This window comes from Apium graveolens, chromosome 7 (genome assembly GCF_009905375.1).
Source record: "Apium graveolens cultivar Ventura chromosome 7, ASM990537v1, whole genome shotgun sequence".
NCBI classification, from domain to species: Eukaryota; Viridiplantae; Streptophyta; class Magnoliopsida; order Apiales; family Apiaceae; genus Apium; species Apium graveolens.
Window position 1 is genome coordinate 29,597,423 of NC_133653.1, and position 23,475 is coordinate 29,620,897.

The 23,475-nt window shown below is 36.4% G+C and overlaps 2 protein-coding genes and 1 pseudogene across 7 annotated transcripts; 1 reads left to right on the forward strand and 2 right to left on the reverse strand.

Moving 5' to 3' along the window:
- The first annotated feature begins 8,167 nt into the window (after positions 1-8,167).
- LOC141672548 (uncharacterized) lies at positions 8,168-12,646 on the forward strand (annotated as a pseudogene).
- Positions 12,647-13,408: 762 nt separating this feature from the next.
- On the reverse strand, positions 13,409-15,876 carry LOC141672547 (putative xyloglucan endotransglucosylase/hydrolase protein 30). The gene is made up of 4 exons (XM_074479169.1): positions 15,484-15,876; positions 15,198-15,298; positions 14,604-14,812; positions 13,409-14,024 (listed from the first exon to the last, which is right to left on the reverse strand). Exons 1-4 carry the CDS (start codon positions 15,806-15,808, stop codon positions 13,457-13,459), a joined length of 1,203 nt encoding a protein of 400 aa, XP_074335270.1. The 5' UTR covers positions 15,809-15,876; the 3' UTR covers positions 13,409-13,456.
- Positions 15,877-16,461: 585 nt separating this feature from the next.
- LOC141671396 (bZIP transcription factor 16-like) lies at positions 16,462-23,230 on the reverse strand. Of its 6 annotated transcripts, none has more exons than XR_012555124.1 (13): positions 22,738-23,224; positions 22,146-22,242; positions 21,970-22,035; positions 21,815-21,892; positions 20,861-20,947; positions 20,720-20,782; positions 20,453-20,622; positions 19,992-20,049; positions 18,339-18,381; positions 17,969-18,249; positions 17,329-17,423; positions 17,108-17,233; positions 16,462-16,940 (listed from the first exon to the last, which is right to left on the reverse strand). XR_012555124.1 is itself a non-coding variant. In XM_074477634.1 (13 exons), exons 2-13 carry the CDS (start codon positions 22,209-22,211, stop codon positions 16,930-16,932), a joined length of 1,074 nt encoding a protein of 357 aa, XP_074333735.1. In that variant the 5' UTR covers positions 22,212-22,242; positions 22,738-23,230; the 3' UTR covers positions 16,462-16,929. The 6 variants fall into 6 exon arrangements, 4 of the variants coding, with proteins under 4 accessions (XP_074333735.1, XP_074333733.1, XP_074333734.1 ...); XM_074477634.1 differs by having other exon boundaries at positions 16,462-17,037; positions 18,136-18,249; positions 22,738-23,230; XM_074477632.1 differs by having other exon boundaries at positions 16,462-17,037; positions 17,329-17,406; positions 22,738-23,225.
- Between the last annotated feature and the right edge of the window lie 245 nt (positions 23,231-23,475).

Below are 23,475 nucleotides of genomic sequence, written 5' to 3' on the forward strand. Positions count from 1 at the left end.
CCCAAACAGGTTCCTACCAAAGCCACCAAAACTAAAGTTTCAAAACTCAAGTCAAAGAAAACTACCTCTGTTGTTTCTCAAAAGACAACAGTTGTAACAACTACCATAAACCCTGAAGGGAGTGAACAGGGTGTGAGTGGTGAGGGGAGGGGTGAACATCAAGAAACCCCCCAGGATAAGGTGGGAGAGGTGAGTGGTACCCAAGCCAACCAAGCCACAGTCTCTCAAAAGACTGTGGTGGTTCAAAAGGAGTCTAACACATCCCTAGTTGCATCCTCCCAAAAGGGTGCAACTATTGAAAATAGTCCCCAACCAGGGACACAGACCAAAAGAGGGAGGGACACTGAAGCCACACATTCACCAATTAAAGCCTTTTCAAGGAAGAAGAAGGCCAAGACCCTAGTTTCCACACAAGGGGCACACACAGCACAGATACATCCACCTGTATCTGTGCCTTCACAAATTCAGCTTGATGTGATTCCAGCAAATGTGGAGTCACAGCCCCATTCTCTCATAATAGAAACACACCAATAATCAAACTCTCCATCACCCTCTCTGGATGTGGATATGATATTTACATCAATTCCTGATTCTCCCTCATTAAAACTCAGGTAGGAGCCCCACTCAAAACCTGATGATCATCATCTTTTAGATGATTTGTTGGATCATCAGCCAATTCTTTCAGATGTAGTTGAAGAATCTGTGTTACCTCACTTAAAATCAATTCACACGAATTCAACAATTATGTCACTTTCTATATCTACATCCTTTCCTTCTTCAACGGATATCTCTCATCTGTTGACAAGTGGTTGTTCTTCAATGGATAAGCTTAACAGCAGTTATCCGTTGATACCATCAGTTTCCACTTCAACGGATACTCCCTATCCGTTGATGGTCTCTACACACATAACAGAAACAATTTCAACTGTAGAGGACATAGCTACTGTACAATCACTTTTAGGTTTGAGGGAAGGGAGTGATCTTTTGAGTGAGAGGCTGGGTTGCTCCCAGGCAAAAGGAGAGGTTGAGAGTCACCATATGCATGCTATTTCTTCCAGCATGGCAAAAGTGAGTGAGGGGAGTGCCACCTTAGAAGGTGAGGATGAGGGTGTGAGGGTGTGTGTGAGCCAGAGGGAGCCCCTGATGCAAGAAAATAGAGAAAAAGAGAGAAAGGCAGGTACAGAAGCTATAAGGGTGGATCCAGCCATTGCTAGTGAGTCAATGAAAGTGGATGATGCATAAAAGGAAAGACAATTTCAGCAACATTACAAAGCTGAAATTGATAACATTTCCTTGGATGCTGACACTTTTACTCATCCTGTTTCAGCCTATCAATTATTGGCTGCTCAGGGCAATGTGGAGGCAGAATAGACATTAAACATTGTACACACTTCAGAATCTCTTCTCAGAGACAAAGCTGCTGTTAACAAGCTGCCTTCTCAAGCTGGTGAGCCATCTGAAGAATTTGGAGTAAATTCTAATGATGATGACTCTGATTCTTTGGATGAGAGCATGAACTTAGGGGGAGTAGCAGGCCCAAGTTCTGTTCCAGATCTTCCTGAATGGGCATGGGCAAAAGCATCAACACCAGGAGAGTTTGGTGTCACTTTGGTCAGACAAGTCATGATAATTCAGAAGGCCCTTCAGGAGACTACAGATGCTGGTACCAAGGCAATTCTTCAAGCTCATCTGGAATCTCTGCATCTCCTGTAGTTGCAGCACTTCAAACAGAATCTAAGTGTGGATGAGCTCAAGCAGGATATTGCTAATCTAAAATCCTACAATGCTGAGAAGTTGGATTCAGTCATACCTTATGGTACTATGCAAGATTTGTTGGGGTGACTGAGGAAAGAATCTGATGCTGACAAGAGACTAGCCAGATTGGAAACCAGAGTTCAGATCATTGAAGACTCTATGGTCACCATTCTTCAGAATCAACAAACTCAAACAAATCTACTCATGTAGCTGGCAAATGCACAAGGCTTGACCCCTACCCTTGATGATAACGAAAAGGGGGAGAATAAAGGGGAAGGGGAAGGAGAGCCATCAACAACAGTTCAAATTTCTCAAGTGCTAGTTCCTGTCATCACCACTTCTCCAATTATTCCAATCAAAGGAAAGCTTGATGGAATTGATCTAATCCAGATAGCAACAACTGAATTGCAAGTCAAAGAGCAAAGGAAGAAGATTGATGAAAAGATGCAATAAATATTTGGTTCTACAACTTCTCAATCACAATCTGTGAAACATAGCACAAAAGTGGAATCAATTATTATGGAGCTCAAGCCAGTAGGGAGGAATAAGGTTGGAGAGACTTCTTCCAAGGATCTGAAACCTATGGTTCTCAAGCCCAAAAACAGATCCAATAAGGATTCTACAAAGAATCCTCTGAAAGAAGTGGATTTTCCTCCTCCAAAGGCTGATGAGGACAAGCTTTTGGGTAGAAGTATCTCAAAACTCAAAGAGACCATGGATGTGGCTGTAAGGAGGAACATAGCTATTATCTTTAGAGAGGGAAAGAGCATATGTGTGATGTAAGGACATCCCAAATTCTCAATAGCCAAGAGGGAAGAAACCAGAAGGTTGAAGGAAGAAGCCAAACAGCTAAAGGCTGACAAAAGAGCACAAGCAAAGCTTGAAAAACAGCTAAAGTCAAGTCAGGCTGAAGAACAGAAAGAAATTGAAGACAAAAGTGAAGATTAAGCTATGGGGGACATGGTTGATACTGAAATGGAGGAAAGAAGTAAGGGAAGAGAAGAATGGCAACAGAAAGAAGGTCAATGCAAAGAGAAAGATGGTAGATGAGACTGAAGAAACCCAATCAATAGCCAAACCACTACCCTCTATTCCTGAACCCATTGTGCCTGACCCCTTCATGAACATTCATGGTGAAACAATCATTCCCAATGAGGAACCAATTGATTGGGACACCATCAAATTGCCCACCTTCCTAACCTCTTCTCCACCATCAAAGAAGCAGAAAAGAAGAATCAAATCAATACAATCTAAAGCCTCAATCAAATTCACACAGAAGCCTAAGCCTAAGCCTCAAGCCTCTAAGGATGATTATGTTCACATCTGTGAGATAAAAGAATTTTCAGACATTGAACTCTATCTGGATGAGCTGGAGGAAGTAAGGGGAATAGCTGCCTACAGACAGCTACCAGAAAGACTAGTGTTCAAATACAAAGAAGATGGGGAAAGAACCTGGCCTCTTTACAGAATTCTGAATGAAGGCTACTCTACCTTGATTAGAGTCTACTCAGCCATACAAAGGGATTCTAGATTTACCAGGACTGCCAAGACTGAGATTCTCAACAAGATTGCCAACATAAGGAAAACTTGGAGGGAGCTCAATGCTTTGCCTAGAACATTACTCATTCAAGAAAGAGGAATTACAATTCACAAATCACCTCATTGGCTGATGGAGTTCAGAGACAACAAAGGAGTCAGAAGATTTTTCAGAATTGAAGATCAGCTCAAGATTGCCAGTAATGAAACTCTCAAGGATATGCAATCTAAGTTAGACATCAATGAAGAAGATGAAGCTGAATTCTATAGACAACTTCAACTTCAAATAGAAAAGAATGACAGGAGGCTAGGAAAGAAAACAAGGAATCAAAGGAAAATAAACTAATCTGCTTAGGCTAAAGGAGCACCCTTGGAAACAATGTAACTCTTCAATTCCATCTCAGCATACACATTTTTGTAGCACTTTTGAATTTCTGCTTTATTACAGTTTATATATTTGTCAAGTGTTTTGTTATCATCAAGCTAAACCCAAATTTATGCCTGCAGTTCTAGTAGACATAAATAGGGGGAGATTGTTAGGAATATGTGTATTAGTTTGATGATAAGATAAACAAAACACTTAAGTAGAAATCTAGTGTTTGTAGCCTCAACGGATAAGACCATCTTGGCTATCCGTTGAAGGAGTAGCTTTACTTAGCAATAAGTTTAGTATTGTAGCACATTTCATTCTCTGAATTCAAGTTGTAATTCTTAGATGTTGTAGGAAATTATCAGTCATGTTGACTACTAATGGATATGCAAATAGGAGGGCTAATTATAAATATTTCATATCTTGTAATTTTGTATAAGTGAAGAAGTATCAACGGATATTGAAGACCTTCAACGGATAAGAAACAAAGCTTCAACGAATGTCTCTAATGCTTCAACGGATAATATCCATCAACGGATAGTGCTTCAACGGATAAAGACTTCAACTGATAATGCATCAACGGATAAAGCTTCAACGGATAAAGCCTCAACTGGATAAGGCATCAACGGATGAAAGTTTCAACGGATGCTTAGTTCATTAGCAGTTGATAGTGATAATTCACAAGCTGACAGAGGCACATGGGTTGACAGAGACAAACTGGAATGTGGAAGCCTCTAGGAGGAATCAAGAAGATGCAGCATTTCCATTCTGATGCAAACAAGGAAGTATTCAAAGATTCACAGATTATCCTAGATTGTATTGCATAGAGAAATGAAGAAGAAACATGTGAAGAATCTTTTTAATTGTATTTTACAGTTTTGTCTTCACTTGTAAACTTGGTGATATATAAACCAAGTAGCAGCTAGTAATTAGATAAGAATTTTCCAGAGCTGTTTAGAAATATCCAGAGAGAAAATCATCTAGTTTGTACTAGGAAGCAACTGCGATTTAATTCTTTGAATCACAGATTTTCTGAAATAACACATCTCTAGTGGAACAACAAATCCACCAGAAATTTTTTTAAGTTCTTTGTGTTCTTTACATTTGTGTTTGAATATATATCTGTCTGTATTAGCTTCAAGCAATTCACACACTTATTCTCAAAAACACTTAGCCTTAGAAACTGCTCAAAACTTGAAAAAGTTTTGAGATTTACATTCAACCCCCCTTCTGTAAATCTCATTGTTAGTCCACTGGGAATAACAGTCTAGTTGCTCAAGGTTTTTCGCAGAGACCAGACATTGACTATGAGGAAACATATTCTCATGTTATGGATGGAACGACCTTTCGTTATCTTATTAGTCTTTCAGTAATTGAAAGATTAGATATGCGTCTAATGGATGTTGTGACAACATATTTGTATGGTTCCCATGAGAAAGACATATATATGAGAATCCCTGAAGGATTTCAAATACCAGAAGCATCTAGTCCACATCCTCGCGATCTTTATGCGATCAAGTTACAAAGGTCAATATATGGATTAAAACAGTCTGGTCAAATATGGTACCAAAGGTTAAACGACTACTTGTTAAAAGAATGATACATAAATGATCTATTTGTCCATGTGTATTCATAAAGAAGACCGAGTCTTCATTTGTTATTGTTGCTGTGTATATTGATGATATAAATATAATTGGAACTCCTGAAGAGCTCCAGAAAACAGTTAATTATCTTAAGGCATAATTTGAAATGAAAGATCTTGGGAAAACAAAACTTTGCCTTGGATTACAAGTTGAGCACTTAAGAGATGAAACTTATCTGCACCAATCAACATATACCGAGAAAGTCCTTAAAAGTTTTTAAATGGACAAATCACATCCATTTAGTTCTCCAATGGTTGTTCGATCACTTGATATGAAAAATGATGTTTTTCAACCAAAGGAAGAAAATAAAGAATTACTTGGTCATGAAGTATCATATCTTAGCGCTATCGGTGCACATATGTATCTTGCTAATAATACACGACCTGATATAGCATTTTCTGTGAATCTAGTAGTAAGACATAGTTGCGCTCCAACTCGGAGGCATTGGTATGAAGTTAAACATATTTTCGGTACTTTCGAGGCACAACTGATATGGGATTATTTTATTCTAATAAATCTAAAGCAGTACTAACAGGTTATGCAGATGCAGGATATTTATCTGATCCAGATAAAGCTCGATCACAAACAGGTTATTTGTTCATTTATGGGGATACAACCATCTCATGGCGATCCGTAAAATAATCTTTGGTTGCTACCTCTTCTAATCATGTAGAAATTCTTGCAATCCATAAATCTAGTCGAGAATGTGTCTGGTTGAGATCAATATGTCAGCATATTCGGGAGTCATGTGGCATGCATCAGGACAGGACAATCCCGACAGTGATGTTCGAAAACAATACAGCATGCATCGAGCAGTTGAAGAAATGTTTTATCAAAGATGATAATACTAAACATATCTCGCCCAAATTTTTCTTCACACTTGATCTTCAAGAGAATGGAGAAATTGAAGTACAACAGATTCGCTCAAGTTACAGATCTATTCACGAATTCACTACCCCATCGATTTTTGAGAAATTGGTAAATAATATTGGCATACGTCGACTTAAAGACTTAAAATAAATTTCATAATCGATGTACTCTTTTTCTTTTACTAGGATTTTTTCCCAATAGGGCTTTTCCTAGAAAGGTTTTAACGAGAGACGATTATTGAAAAATGGGCATCCAAGGGGGAGTGTTATGAATGAATGTCCCTGGATTTTTCTAGAATAAACCTCTGGCCCTCCAATTTCTTGACCTTTAATATTTCAAGTTCATTTATTTATTTAAGAGACTTTTGGATTTTCAAATTCATGTATCTATTTATTTAAGGACGGAGGGAGTAATTAATAATGATCTCATGGTATTGGAACACACACTATTCTAACACGTTCGATCACCTGCTAGGACACTTCAACTTGAATCTTAATTTATTTAGAAATTTAATAATGTATACGACTAGAGTCCACTCTAATCGGCACCACACGAACAGCATGTATAATGGCTTCAAGACAAGGGATTTAGAGGAGGACCAATGTGCTCCTCACGTGAAAATGATTTGTGAAGTGAGGGCCGGGGGGAAGGGCAGTCCACCACCCACTAGCTGAGGCCTGAGGGGGCTTGTCCAGAAGCAGCAGCACAAGTATTCTGTATTATGTATTATGTATGAGTATGACACTCCTGCAGGAAGTGAACACAACAACTTTGGGTTCTTGATGACATACTTAGTGATGTTATTTCTGCACTTCAATTATTCGCCTTTTAACTTCTACTGCCCCCCCCCCCCCCCCCATAATTTCTGCATTTCATGCAAACGTTTGAGCTTAAATCTTATTCATACTGCGTCATTCTGTGACCATCTTTGACTGAAAGTTGTTAACAATTATCACAAAATTGTGTTATATTTGTTACTATTTTGTTCCTAGTGGATTGATCATTTGAGTAGAATTAAATTATACTCTCCGGTGAAATTGTGAAACGGAGGGAGTACCTGAAAACATAAAATCATCGTTTTCAGAAAAATTCTTCAACAACAAGCTACTATCATAAATTTTTGAGTGATTATGCGGAACTATCCGGGATAACATTATTACCAAATTTGTCTGAACAAAAATGATGAATAATGAACAATGTTTTCTTAATTTCAACTTTTAAATAGAAAAAAGACAATTTGATAAGAACACACTAAACTTTGTAAAGTGTCCTGAGGTTGAAGTTAGCTAATAAAGTGCCAACATTATCATTAAAAACATTTTTCTTGTCTTCCAACTTCGAAAGACATGTAATTTTTAGAGTCTTGGTAATCAACATCGGATAACAAAGTGTTATCCCTTTACCCAACCTTGTTTATCACACAATTAAACAATATTTTTAGTCATAATTTATTTATAAAAAATATCAAAAGAACCAATATTTACATGGTTGTTTTGGTGTGATATTTGCAAACATAATTTAAATTTTATTGGATGCTATCGAACTATTTTTGTTTGGCAGAAAGTAATGAAATAATCTACTGACAAACGCATTCTTTTATTGATGGGATGAATCCAATTGAAATATATCAATGAAACATAAACTTATACTTAATTGCATAACTAGAACAAGAAAAGAACATACACATGATCCAAATTGCCAATCTTAACATGAAGTTACTTCGAGAGAATTATTTGTGGACTTTTTATTTTGTTTCATTTCGAATTGACATGAAAATTACGTTTCATATTTTGTTTTAAAATATAAATACGAAGATTTTTCGTTCTATTTATAGATCAACCTGTTTAAATACGAAACACGAAAATAAATGATACGAAAATAGGCTACACAGCACAGCACGAATTGTTAGCTGAGTACATAATTCTCTCTTTTCGTAATTAAAAGTTAAAACACCAATCTAACTTGAACATATTTAATACACATACACTCAATGACTGTTGCAACTTACAAGTACACAACTAGTGTCATATACTCCACTATACTAGTGCTGGCTTGCTGCCACCTTCAACAGTACAGTAGTACACACACATCACACACACTCCTACAACTACAACCAACACACACACAAAACCTGCTCAAGTCCTGTACTCATTTAACTTCTGCCCAGTTTCCGCACACTCTAGTCCTTCAACACACACCTATTTTAATCAAACTCACTTTCCCTTCAGTTTTTAACCAAACAAACACTATCCTCTCCTCTCTACACTTTCATCATTTCCAAAACTCCATTGGAAACGAACCTCATTTTCCCACTTTTCAAGAAACTTAAAAATCCAATCTTTTTCTCCATTTCAAAACATTTTAACAAAAACTCAAACACCCATTTCACTATACACCTCTATGTACATAAACATGTATCTATCTATGCATTTGCATTCATGAGTGAGAATCAAAATGGGGTGTTGTATTTCTCAGCTAGCTGCAAAGTTTGCATTTTTTCCTCCTTCTCCAGCTACTTATCAAGTCAAAAAACATGATAATGGCAAGCTTGTAGCTATTTCAACAACATCATCTTTGCCTTTACCTTATAGTGATGATGGTTCACTTGATGTTTTGTTACTTGATACTAAAAAGGGTAACAAGATTGTAGCTTTTTACTTGAGAAACCCATATGCAAGACTCACTGTTCTTTACTCTCATGGAAATGCTGCTGATCTTGGTCAACTTTATGATCTGTTTGTTCAACTGAAGGCTAATCTTGGAGTTAATCTTATTGGGTTTGTGAAAAAATTTAATCTTTTTTAATACCCTTTTGTTTGTTTTACTTAATTGTTGAATCTTGGTTGAGAAATGATGAATCTTGTGTGTACATATTGATTCTTGTGTTTGGTAGAATGTCACTTTTGTATGTATCTTTTCTGTAAAAGTCTTAATTGGGCTTCTTTATTTGATGTTATGGGTTTCTGTTCATGAGTTGCAGTTTTTGTCATTAATGAGTTTTACAAAAGAAAATTTACTTTTTAACTCTAGTGTTTGTAAGAAGTTTAGATCCAGGCTTCTGTAAAGGTTATTTCTTTATCTAGGTACTTAATTTGAAGGCTTTTCATTCTTTAAGAATTGAAAGTAAAAATTACAAATTTATAAGATGCTTACTGTATGTATGCTTGATCAGTTATTGTTACTAGTCACTGTTCTCCTTTTTCTGTTCTTTGTTTTGTGTTGATTTACCAAGTTACTGGGCTTACATACTTACAAAAGAATAGGGCATGCTTAAGAATATTGTACTGTATGATTTTATTGTGAGTTGTGCTTTAGGACAAATATTTACAGTAGCTCATTCTTTTGTCCATTTTGATTCCATTGTCTTTTCAGCTACAGTTGTTCTTGACCTTATCATTGAGAACCCTCCAATGCTGAGTAATTTTTTAAAATAATTTTGCTTTAAATAATTGGAAACGAATTGTTACTTTTTATTTTAATTAGCTATTGTAATATTACCCAGATTTAAATAGTCTTGTAGCTCACCTTCACCCTTTAGCTATGTAGCTGAGATTGATTTATATTTAATGTAGCACTTCCATATGATACTGAGCTTCCCCCGATTGTTGATATTGTCATATTCCATTGGCAGATATGATTATTCTGGGTATGGAGCTTCTTCGGGCAAGGTAGGATGTTATCCCGTTAGATTAGAATTCATGTCAAGCTATTCTTGTCAAGTTCAATGTTTTATTAACTATCATGCTTGCCTAGTCGAGTTTTTCTAAATTCAGATATTAGCAGTTTTGCTTCAGTAATATTCTAAATAACTCTTGCAATTTCATTGTTCAGCCAAGTGAGTATAACACGTACGCAGACATAGAAGCAGTGTATGAGTGTCTTGAGACTCAATATGGAGTCAGTCAGGAAGATATAATTTTATACGGGCAGTCAGTTGGAAGTGGACCAACTCTGCACTTGGCAGCTCGACTACCAAGGTTGAGAGGTGTAGTTCTGCATAGTGCTATCCTTTCTGGTCTTCGTGTACTCTGCCATGTGAAGTTCACACTTTGTTTCGACATCTACAGGGTGAGTATCTTTCCTGTTTTCCTTGTTTTCATGCTAGCTAACCAAATATGCCTACTTGGTGCAACCTGCTTAAGGAATTTCACAAGGTGTTTTCTTTTCACAGTCTTCAATCAAAACAAAAAATTAGTCGATTATTTTCCTGTATATGTTCTTATCATCGTGTGGCACTTGTACTTTCATTGTTGTAAATCTTGTTAAGAAAGACTTCAAATACAAATAGATTGATGGCATGGACTATGGTCAAGGTAGCTCAAGTTTTCTGTAGCTCCCCTTCCCAAAGAGAAAAAACAAACGTCACGCCACTTTATCTTTTGGAAGATAAACTATTTTCTGTTTCAAAGGATCTCCATTTAATTTAGAAAAGAGCACCATTTGAGTTTCTACATCATACGGATTTACAGGTCGCTAGCTTCGGTCCATCTTATTCTTTGCACGTGATCTAAAAATAAATCAACGCTAATTTTATGGTTTCAGTAATCATGTTATTGCTAATTTTTAGGTGAATATAGTGCCTATATCTGTCGAATACTATCCATGTTCTGAGTATACTTGGCTGCAATTTTAACCTATCAAACTCCCTGGTTTTGCAGAATATAAACAAAATTCGGAAAGTGAAGTCTCCTGTGCTAGTGATACATGTAAGTAATCCTCAATTTTCAGACATTAAAGCTTTATCTAGAGTTACTTGATTTACCATCTTAATCTTCTGTAGTCACCTATTCTTGAAGATCTTAATATATCGTGGCTAGTCCAATTTAGTAGTAAACAGACATATCTGAAACTGAATTCCGGGAGGTTGGTTAGAAGTTGTAACAATGCAATATCTTGTTGCCTTGTGGGTCTATATTGTAAGCAGGTCTATAAATAGTGCAGACATTTCCCTTTAACTCGGTGTTAGCAAGCCGTTTATCAGTTAATCTATTGACTCTTAATATTATATTATACAAACCAAGGTAAATGGTTAATAAAATATATACCATATCAATGTGTTGTTGAATTTGGGCTATGTTTTACCCTGGCAGGAAGGTTGAGCAATATCAGACAAAGCTATTTGTTAGATTTTTAAAAACATAATTACTTATGATTTCACTTCTTTATTTGATGAGTAGTGCTACATACCCCAAAAGCTAAGAAGCAAGGTGCGGGGATGCGGGTGCGTAGTGCGGGGATACATCAATTTGGCAAAAAAATAATATGGGGATTCGGGTGGGGGGGGGGGGATACGGCACATATACTAATATTATAAAAATATACTTGCTGCTATGAATAATGAAATTTACTAACAAGATTAGTATATTTTATGCAAATTAGATCAAATACATGATATAAGCATCTAAAACACAAAAATTTAAACTAAAACCACTTTTGTTGGTAGTACAAATATTAAAAAAGATGAATTTTAGTTGAGATTTTTGAGCATCCGAGTATCCCAAGAATCCCTGCTTTGTAGCCCAAAAGTGATCTTAAAAATGTTCCCAAATGACACCTGGCGTGATTTTTTTTTGTGCGACTCATATGTATGCACGAGGGTCCATATCATTTATGGGAGAATAGACAATAATATGCTGACAATTCAACATTTAGGAACAGTTTTGGGAACGATTTTGGGGACTCCAGCAAATTCTCTTATTTGATTTGAGTTTTTTAGGGTCTAGGTAGATTGTGATGTAGATGATGTTTGCATTAATTGACTTCACTTTAGGAGGTCTTGTCATAAGATTAGATTTTTGGTTTTAGACCTGTAGAGTAGGGGTTGTCTTCGTTAATTGCCATACTCATGATGTGAGAACTTTAATATGTCTATGTGACACCACTCTCCTTTCCTTGGAGATTGCATTTTCTATTTAGCTCTGTACAACTTGTAAAATCTCTTCCTTTCTGATTCATTCATTCTCAAAAGAATTTCAGGCAGTTAAATATTATCTAAGATAAGTCATTGCCATGGATATATATCCGCTGATAGAAAGCAGATGTCAAGATAATAAATTGAGAAGGTGTTAGATCTTTAAAATCTGTTGTCTGAGTTTAATTTATTAATGGTTGGGCTATTCTGTCTACACGTTTGCAGGGTACTGAAGATGATGTTGTAAGTTGGTTGCATGGTGATGGATTATGGAAAATGGCTAGAGACCCTTATGAGCCCTTGTGGATTAAAGGCGGTGGTCACTGCAACTTGGAGCTCTACCCAGATTATATTCGCCATCTGTGCAAGTTTGTCCAAGATATGGAAAACATGACTACTGAAATCCGCCTTAAAAAAATCCGGCAAACTCTCCGCTTACCAGAAGGACAAAATCTTACCACTGCACAATCTACTATAAGGTGCTGCTGTGGAATCAAATTATGGTGGCCCAAGTGCCTTCAATGTTCTACACCTAGCTGTTTACCCTGTACAAAACCTAGCTGTTTACACTGTTCAAAACCTAGCTGTTTCCAGTGTCCCAAATCCAACTGCCTAGAATGTTCAACACCTAGATGCTGCGTCAACTGTTTGAGTTGTAGCTGCTTCAAATGTTTCAGTTGTAGCTGCTTCAAATGTTTCAGTTGTAGCTGCTTCAAATGTTTCAGTTGTAGCTGCTTCAAATGTTTCTCTAGATCTAGATCTAAAAGCCGAGGATGTCAACCACGGTGTCCTGGCTGTTTGAAACCTGGCGTCACAAAGTGTTCATGTGGTGTAAAATGTTCATGCTGGTGCATAAGCTTGCCATGCTGCTGATGAATTCAAGTGGGTGTATATAAATGGTATAAATGAGCAGGAAGAGTATAACTAGTCGGTTTGTATAGACATTTCTTATCTTGTCGACAAGCCATCCTAACAATTGTCTGAAGTGTGCACTTGAAGATGAATTTAAAGGTACACGATTTGATTTACTGTTTCCATTAAGGTGATTTAAACCAGACCCTGCATCTTCATGTCACAAACCATAACCACATTCTTACTCTCTTTTCTTATTCATTGTTAACAAATGTCATCAGGTGATTTTGATTTGTATTGTCATTTATCGATTCAATTCTCAGTTCAACTTAATTAATATTTTTAAAGATGCAGTTCATAAACATGAATCTGCAAATCATGTGTAACTTGTAGTCGCAGTTTGTGTTGGTCAAAATGTGATGATTTTGTGCAAGTCGTTTCATATGAATATTAACCAGCATGTAATGAGTATGATCGAAACTGTATATCTATACCAATTATCACTTCATACATATGAAATCACACAGCAGCAACCGCCTCATTACCTGACCTTAACCTCACCACCGCACTGCCACCATGACTCTTCCTAGTCACGTTACGACTACGACGGTGTCTCCGATGACTACCAGCAAACTTAATCCTCATAGCTTCTCGAAGCCTACCAGTTTCCTTAAACAATACTTGTTCCGAAGGTACTATCACACACTCTGGCAGAGGTACATTGTATCTCGAGTTATCATAACAATGAGAATAATACATATATTTTTCTCTAAACCACCGCATGGCCCTACGTTGACGTGGCCTGACGGTGAAGTAATCTGCCACAGCTATTTTTAAGGCGGTGTCGGAGCAGTTAGTGGCGGAGGGTACTTGAATCGGATCAACTGCACAACCATCAGTGACAAAGTCTCTGAGTTGAGCTGCGAAAGGCTCAAATTTGTAGTCTACCTTGTTCTTGCCACCATTTGTTGCCCATGTAGAACCATCCCATATTGTAGCGTACATGGCCATGGGCTTAGCCGGAAAATCACCTCCCATTTCATCGTTGCGGATTACCTCTCTTATCGGAACTTCATCTACGTAAAATCTGTAACACAATCAATGTTATCTTAGGAATAATCAATAGCTCAAGTTTTGTGTTTTATCTCCTCGGTGGAATTCCGTGGGTTTTTATTAATGTTTGGTAAAAGTTGGTTTTAGTTCCTAACTTTCTAATACAATTACACTAATATGTTAAAAACTTGTATTAGAAAGTTAGAACTAAATACCAACTTTTAACAAACATAGTAACAACCCACAGAATTCCTACGAAAAAAGTACACTACTATGTTTGTGGTAACCTTGTATACGTGATTAAAACCTATTTTAGAACCCAATGTGGCTTCGGTTTTATATTACAGGGGAAAACTAAAAGTGCATGATAACACACATAAATTAGATTACGAGCAATACCACGTACCCTGAAAAAAATCCCAAAAATATTATCCAATGAAATGTGACTTTATTTTATTCGTGGGACTCATGATGTACGAGGAGTCCATTTCACCAATGAGAAAACAACCAATAATACTAGGACAACTCAACATTTGGGAACAGTTTAGAAAACGTTTTTGGGGACTCTAGCATTTCTCTTAGATTAAATACAGGAATAGAGTATGGAACTTACATGACTTTGATAGGGGTCCAAAGAATGCTGTAACGATGAAATTCCTTGCTGGGATCGAACCAAAGTCTGTATCTCTCTTCTCTTCCTCGTTTTGTGCTTCCATTTCCATACATATTCGTTTGAAATCTCCATGGTTTTCCTCTTGTGTTTCCTAAAAACTCAATGTCCAGCTCATCATGATTTTTCTCAAATGTATCCACATTTGATGCCTACCATAATCAACCATTATTAAAAATCAAAATCAATTCTAATATACCATGTATTCTATATGGTAACAGTAAATTCAATGGTGGAACCAGAGAACCCTTCGTCATTTGAGAAATATTTTGGGATCACGAGGCCTACTCTTTAAGCAAATACAATATGAAAAATGCTAAAGTTTCCAAAAAGGTTCCCAAAACCGTTACTAATACTGGTATGTAAGGTGCATACTTGGTAATTTTCCTAATTCCTGATAATAACATGAGACTCCGCTTGCATACATATGCGCCCATAAAAAGTTATCACATCACATAATTTGGGAAAGATTTTGGGAACGGATTTAGGTTAGCTAGCATGACTAAAAGAATATGAGTAGAATGTAGGAGTACTTACATAGAAAGCTACAACAACACCAGCAGTGTTCCCGGCTGGTAACTTGATATTTGCACTAAAGAAGGCATATCTGTAATAATCATACGAAATTATGCCTGAGCCTGACAAACAATAATTAACCTCATATCATATAATTAGAAATTTGTACATGTAACTCTGAAATTTATGCACGTAAATATATAAGAATTTCGTATCAACATTACAAATATATGGCAAAAATAAATCTAAACATTAAACAAACGTATGCCCACCCTTAAATTTAAATTCTAAGCATGGCCTTACGTACCCGAATGCTGATTGAGGAGGAGACGAACGCTGTCATCAAACGGAGATGGATCGATGTTAAAATCACTAAAGAGAGTAGAATAAGCTTGGCTATACGGAATTACGGTGAGATTAAAAGCTGAAACTGATGTCGTTTTTATGGAGGAGATCAAGAAGATAAATATAAGAAGTGATGAATTTGTATTAGAGAAAGGAGAAGATGAAGAAGATGGGGAAGAGGAAATTTTTATTTTGCGATCATGATAATAATCCATACTATTTTCTAGTTGCTTTCTTTTTATTATAGTTTTATTTGTTTTCTCTCTCCCCTCTGTCTCTCTCTCCATCTCTCTCTCTCTCACTCTCTCTCCATCTCTCTCTCTCTCCCGGTTCTCTCAGTCTTTCGCTGTTTGCATGGTTTATATATTAAGCTACATTATAGGGTGTTTTGTGGAGTCTCTCTGGCTGTTTTTTTTTTCTAAAAAAGGTGCCCCCCCTGATTTCTCCTTTATGTTACAAACCAGGCGTTTTTAAAATTTGAATTACTTGCATCAATCATTTGTACAAAACATTCAACACGATTACAAGTTTATAACCGGCGATGAGTTGAGTTTCACCAGAAATCATGATGGAAGCGTTAAAATTTCACCCGCTTATTTGGTAATGTATTTATGATCGTTTGAAATAAGCAATGGTGATTATATCAGTAGAGCAACGAGTGTTTCAGTAACGATGGTAAAGTCCAACTTCAGTTTTCATGACATCGAACACAATGATGGCATTAGTACCTCAACCAAAACCATCTGACTTTATCAAACCTACATTCATCATTAAATTTTAAACGTTCAAAATGGAACTCCGAGCTGAACTTCGTCTGAAACCCATAATCTTAGCACTAAAACAAGGTTCCATCATCCATATAGAGTAACGCGTTATATTAAGACATATAAATGGTGTGGCATCCAAGCATTTAACTACATTGGAAATTTTGGAACAGGCAAACACTAAAAATGCATTCCCAGTAAAAATACTTGAGAGTCTACTCATAATTAATTCACAACTCTGACAAATATTTAGTACAAACAAGTCTTGATAGGTTGTAACACTAACCCAAATTATCTCCAACAGAACATGGGCGTTAAACAGTTTACACAACTCTACATCCCATTCTGGTTCTTCGACTCAAAAAGAACAGTCAAGAAGAAAACGATGGATAGTAAATATCTTGTACAGATCAAACCTGAGGCTAAGAGATGGTCAGCTTTAATTAATTTTGAGCTACATATGTAAATAAGGACTTCTCGAGCTAAATGGTTATGTTAAGCCCCTCGATATATATCTCCATTAGGGAAAGCTAAAACTTCAGTGACCACCTCATGCAGCCTCTGTATGACCGGTTTCTTCACTTCCGTTTCCATTGTGCTGGTCATTCCTACCGGGCCATTGATCCTCTTGCCCAGGAACTTCCCTAATTTTCTCCTGCAAATATAGAACTTAATGGGCAGCAAGTATAACAGAATGTAGACCTTTTGATAGAAATTTCATATAAACACCCTCCTTGTATACAAGCATTTCCCTGAAGTATATAAAAGAAGTTAACTCTTTTGCATGAAGCAGCAGCCCACTATATTCGACACCCTTCATACCTTGAGAACCGCATTCTGTGCCACAATCTTCTCGTATTCACTTCTAAAGCGACTCAAATCAGCTCTAAGAGAGGCATTTTCTTCTTTTAAAGCTTCAGCACGCTGTGCCAGCTCATCACATTCCGCCTGATTAATAAAGACAGCACATCATGATCTTCAAGTACATGACATAAAAACTCATGCTTTAGTAGTTTGCAAGCTATATCCTACACTAATCCTACCTGTTTCCGTAACCTGGATCGGCGAGCAGATTCTCGGTTTGATTGCTTTCTTTTTTGCCTTTTAAGCTCCCTTTCGTCCTGATGAGGAACGAAATCTTAAAAATCATAACAGAGAAACATATCTCAGAAGTCAATATGAGAACTTGCATCACAGTATTGACATATATCTACAGGGGCCACCACATTCCATGTGGTAAGAAAACTGTAATGATTAATATGTTAAAATGATTACTTTTTACATTCTTCAATCCCAAATCAGATATGCCTTTTTTAGTGCATATCTAACGAAGCCACCACGTTCCATATTGAAAGAAAATAGCAAGGCTTATATGCTAGAATGATTACTTTCTGTTTTGTTCAATCCCAAATCAGATTCTCTAATTAAGAATCACAAATAAAGGTCAGTTCTATTAATTTATAATAACAATAACTCATCTAGGTAATGACTCATTATATGTCGGTGCCACTTTAGGCTGGTACTGTAATAGCTCATCTAGGTTGCAATTTTTTTTCAAAATCACATATTATCTGCAATAGCTGCCTTCGGCAAAATAAACTCATTATCTACAAGTAACCCAACTGGAAACAAGCAGAAAATACACTAGGTGCAATAAGCTCTAGAGCGACAGTGACAAAGAACCTGTAGCCAATGCTGTGATTGCACATTATCCCTAGCTCCCGCACTAACAGTTCCTCCAGTAATAGGAGGAGAGACTTGGCCTCGCATTGCAGGAATAGCAGCTGACGTTGCACCACCCCAATAGTCCATTCCAATATTTAAGTTAGTTGTAGGACCAGGAAGAATACCTGGAGTACCAGCTGTTGAAATTGGTACGATGGATAATGGTTGGTTAACCATAGAACTATTTGCATAATGCCCATTCTGCAAACCATGTGCATTTCCATTATGAGATGCTCCAGCTGTAGCAAAAGCAATACAATGCCTACTTTTAGTTTTAAATTCAAATACGAAAATATTTGCAAGACCGCAAAGCATTTAAAAAGCAAACCTTCAAGAGAATCTTGCCTGCTTCCTGACTTGATTTGAGAGTCCTGCACCAGATCATCAAATACAAAATAAAGTTAAAGGGAAGTATATACTAGTTTGATAGATACGGGCCATATGGCAGTCATACTATGACGCTCAACCTCCAAATGATAAATATTTTTAATTTTTTACTGTTGTTCCATGAGCAACTTTGACTTGTAATATTGACAACCACGAAGCATAGGTGCTGGTGCAGGTGCTGGGATACGTGGTGCGGGGATACGCGAATTCGGAAAATAAAAAAATATGTGGATTCGGGTGGGGGGGGATTCGGCAAATATTAAGATAAAAATTAAAATATTATGTATATTTTTAATTAGCAAAACCAAGGAAAAACGGTCAAACTAAACGAAAAAGTAAAATACACGAGTTCACCATATTTAAGTCTGGACAAATACTAACTAAATATATGAACTTATTAACATTCATTTCTGAAAAATAAAAGTGAAAACAAAAGAAAAAAAAGCTCGTACATCCATACATGGTGGTCCATGTATACATACATACACGACACAGCACAGAACAACACATATATACACCACATACACATATTACATACATATACAAATTGAAGAAGAAATCAATTACAGATACAAAAAAATTGACATGCACATATATACATACAAATCATTGCAAATCAAGAAGAAAGAAGAACCTGAGTGGAAAGAGGAAAGAAAGATGACTTGCCGGAGACGGCTAAAAGGAGAAGGCGAACGATGTCTGAGACGAACCCCTTCCCCTCTCGATGTGTTGATGTAAGTGTGTCTATTTTGGTTTGACTGAAAAATTACGAAAACTACCCCTCCCTATCCCTTTTCCGTTTCCCCATGATTCCCCATCGAAAAATATGGGTGGTGCACCCAGTGTGTGGTGCGGTAGCCTACAGCCTCACCCATTCTAACCAGATTGACAATAATCAATGATAATTAAATGTAACACTTTAGAGAATAGTTTTATGATGTAATAATCAATGATAATACATGGTCAAGTCAAAGGACTTGCCATCTTTCACTGTAACAACTCCCTAAAGAGGAGTTCAGGAAAAAATCTTGTTTCAAGTGAAGAACCCTACCTAACATTTTAAGGAAACTCCAATACGTACCAAAATTTGCAAATATTTTTAACTTGTTAAACATATACATGTATAGAGCACGAGGGTAATAGGCCTGTGGGGGCAACCTATATTGCTTTAGCTAACAATTATGTATTGTTTAATAAACCAAGTTCAAATTTATTATCTCTCGGACTGATTACAAAAAATCTAGCAAATTTACACTAGTCAAATTATAAGCATTGACCACGTATACTATGCACCAAAAATGGCTTGCACACAGCAGATCTACAGGATTCGTAGAGCTATAGATAGTGCAAACCCAGATTAAGCATCAAAGAAAAGTTATTAAGGATAAAAGAAACACAGTCATAACTGCAAATCCAGAATCCCTATCTCGATGAAGCTAATATGTAGAAACAGGTCATTATAGAACGCAAACAATAAGCCAGAGCTCTTAAGTCTATAACATTGCTTTGGCATAGCAATATCATAATCTAGCGTGAAAACCAAAGAATTCAAGTATATATATGATATAACCTCTAAAGCTTATACTGTACTTACATTTTGAGAATTTGCATCACTGCCTTCCTCACTTGATCCTTCGCTTGCACTTTCACCGCTGTGGATTCAGTAAAGACCAGATAAAACAGTATAAATTATCACTAGAGGCAATAGAAGCATAAGGTTCACATGCAGAAAATACTTTGCAGGCCCAAGATAATAATCTATAGTACAATTACAAAAAAACCTCCACACTCTAGTATGAATTTGAACCAAAAAAGGAGTAACCCGGTAAATTTTTTGCGGTTTATATGAGCTGAAGATCAAACAGGAATTATCAAGGAAAAAAAACTTATAATCCTTATATCTGTTTGATTGCAAAACAATAAATAGACCCTTGTTACTTAATTCAACAGAAAGTATGGGAGATAGTCAAGCTTTGTGATGAGCTGCTAACACAGGTTCACAGTATGTTTGAAGTAAAAATATTAAAGCACAAGTCACCAGACAAGAGACTTTACCTTTTGGAGTATCCTCCATTAGTGGCTGCTCCTGATGGTTTACCAGCTTCATTTGTTTTGCCTGTTATCATATTTAAACTGCCTAAACTACCCTTTGACCTTTTAATAGGCAATTTTTCCTTCCCCTCCGACACCTTACCATCTGCTTCCATGCTTCCAGGTGTATTACCCTGTACGCAGGTATCATTCTTTAAGTACTCTACTTGAGTGCATGTCTCATAATTTATAAACAATACAGGGATAATAAAGTAATTGCAAGTCACTTACAGAAGCCTCGGCTGCAACACCATTTGGTGAAGGCATAGCAAAAGGACTGAATGGATAAGATCCCTGATGATTCGCGACTTGTTAGTAAGAAATAAAAAGGGATCTGGGAAAGCACAGTAGATACAATCAACCACAAGTTACCGGAGGCATAGATGGGTGTGCATATATTCCTCCATGGGGATACATAACATATGGATGTGGCGGAGTGCCGTAAGGTGGCATCATATGCTGCACATAAACAAGTACCATAAAGAATTACTTCCGATTCAGGGATTTATACAGCACCAATTTTAGATCATCAATCATGTGAAATTTTTGACCTTCCTCATAAAAACCTTAAAGTAACATTAAATTCCTTATTAAGGCCCCAGAATTAAACTCACAACTGTATCCAGAGCTTGTATAACCCATGACTAAGCATTTTATAGACAATTCATAACTAGGATTCCTAAACATGTAAAAAGATAAGTAATTTGGTACTTCATTCACCATTGATATTGATGCCTAAATTCCTTTCCCGTAGTCATTTTCTCATTTATTTATTGGTTTTTACTGGCTAGATTTTACAAGTGCCAATATGTTTATATCATTAGCAATTTGCATATTGAAAAAGAAAACATTTGGGAAGTTCTATAGTAAAAGAAATAAGGTTCTCAGCTGTATTTATATATCGAGTTTCAAGTTTTAGGTATTATATATCCATGGTTATCACGAAGATGACTAGTAATCAACAATCGTTTCGAAGGTACTCAGGCCTCAAGAGCCTCAAAGCTCGCTTGGTGGACTGAAAGTATATAATTATTTGTAACCACGACAACGGGACAATAATACTACTTACTTATCATGTCCCTGTGGCATAGTATTTCTGATACTATATTCATGTTTCAATTACTACGAACCAGAATTATACCTATTATTGATACTTTAGATGTGCCGGATGAATCTTCTTTTAGGTAAAATAACAATTACTAGATTCAATTCCTATATAAACTCCAAATTTTCTCATCGCCGTTGATGAAATACATTTTAGTTTTGTCTTTTATACCTAAAATAGCAACAAAGAAAAACGATGTCACTGGAATATTAAAGAAGTACCTGAACTCCCCACATGTAAGGGTGAGGCGCTTGGGGACTTGACGCCATATACCCATGTGGAGGCATCGGGGAATATGCCTAAAGAAAACCGAAGATATGAGCTAATCATAGTTTCAATAAATTTCTTCCGACAAGAAATGCTCAAGAAGTCAAACCTGAAACCCAGACCAATCTGGAGTAACGGGCCCAGCAGGTGCAGCCACAACAGGTGAAACCTGCTCCTGAACATTACAATAAGAAACATTAACAAGACACATACCACGACAAGAACCACTCCGAAAATACATAAAACACAAAATCTCATAAAAAGCTGATAACATGATTGGTTCACCTGAGAAGTTGGAGTCTTTGGCTCCTTAGTTTCCTTGGACGATTTTTCCATTTCACTACTGCCCATTATCTATATATACTACTCTACTGAAATCATCCTGCACAACATCAATTACGTCACATCAACCACTCCATTCATTACGTAAATCCTTTACATACTTACGCAATGAAAACAACAATATCCATTTATCCTAAATAAGCTAGCTCCCAATATCAAACAAACCTCCTTTACAACACTACAACTAACTAAATCACAAACTCCATCCTGCTCAATTTCAACTACGTCACATGAACCACTCCACTCATTTACAATTCAAGCAACAACCTGAGTGAATCCTTTTCATAAATTACCGCAAATCACAACAATGACATCCATTTATCGTAAATAAGCTCCCAATATAAAAAAAACCGCAATTACAACACTACAACTAGTCCAATCACTACTTCCCAATCTAACCCTAGCTCCCTAAAGTCTCCACACAAACACAAAATTACAGGACTCAAACAGAACATATACACACAAACCCTAACAAGCTCACAAACACACAATCATATAAAATTAAAAACAATGAAAAAAATGAAGCATAAATTACCGTTGAGCAGCACAATCCAAATCCGAATCGAAATCGAAGAATGAAGCAACCGAGTCAACTCAGCAACAAAAAAAAGCTAAAAATCAAAACTTTAGCATCAAAAAAGCAAAAAAAAAAAGAAAACAAAAAATTAGATCAATTAAATTACACTAATATGTTTATTATGTGAAGATAAAAAGGTGTAATTTATTTTGTAAAAAATAAAAAAAGGGGGAGAGAGAGAGGGATTAAATTGGGGGAAATAAAAGAAAGCTAGGGTTTTGAATTGATTAGAGGTGGGTTGGTAATTGCATAACGGAGGATGAACTGTAGTTGTTTTGATTAATAATATTAATTATTTTTTTATTGTTGTTTTATTTATGTGTGTATAGGTGGTGGTGGTGTATGTAAATGATATTTGAGGACGAATGATTGAGTATGTGTGTGTTGTTTTAACGGCTGGTAAACACGGATGTACATGTGTGTAGTACAGTCATCCGCCTCCACTTCTCCATCCGACACTCGATATATTATGGGAATGAGGTTATCCTCGGGTTGTGCCCGAGTTTAGAAAATTTTCTCGTGCGGTATTTTTGTAAATATAGGAGGTTAACTTAAAATTACAAAAATATTTATTTAAAATTATATTCAAAATCCTTATACCCTAGATCACTCACGACAATTTTAGATTCAGTTTTTTCTATATTTTTCCTGTGTAATTATAATTTTTTATATGTGTTTGATTAATGAATTTTGAAG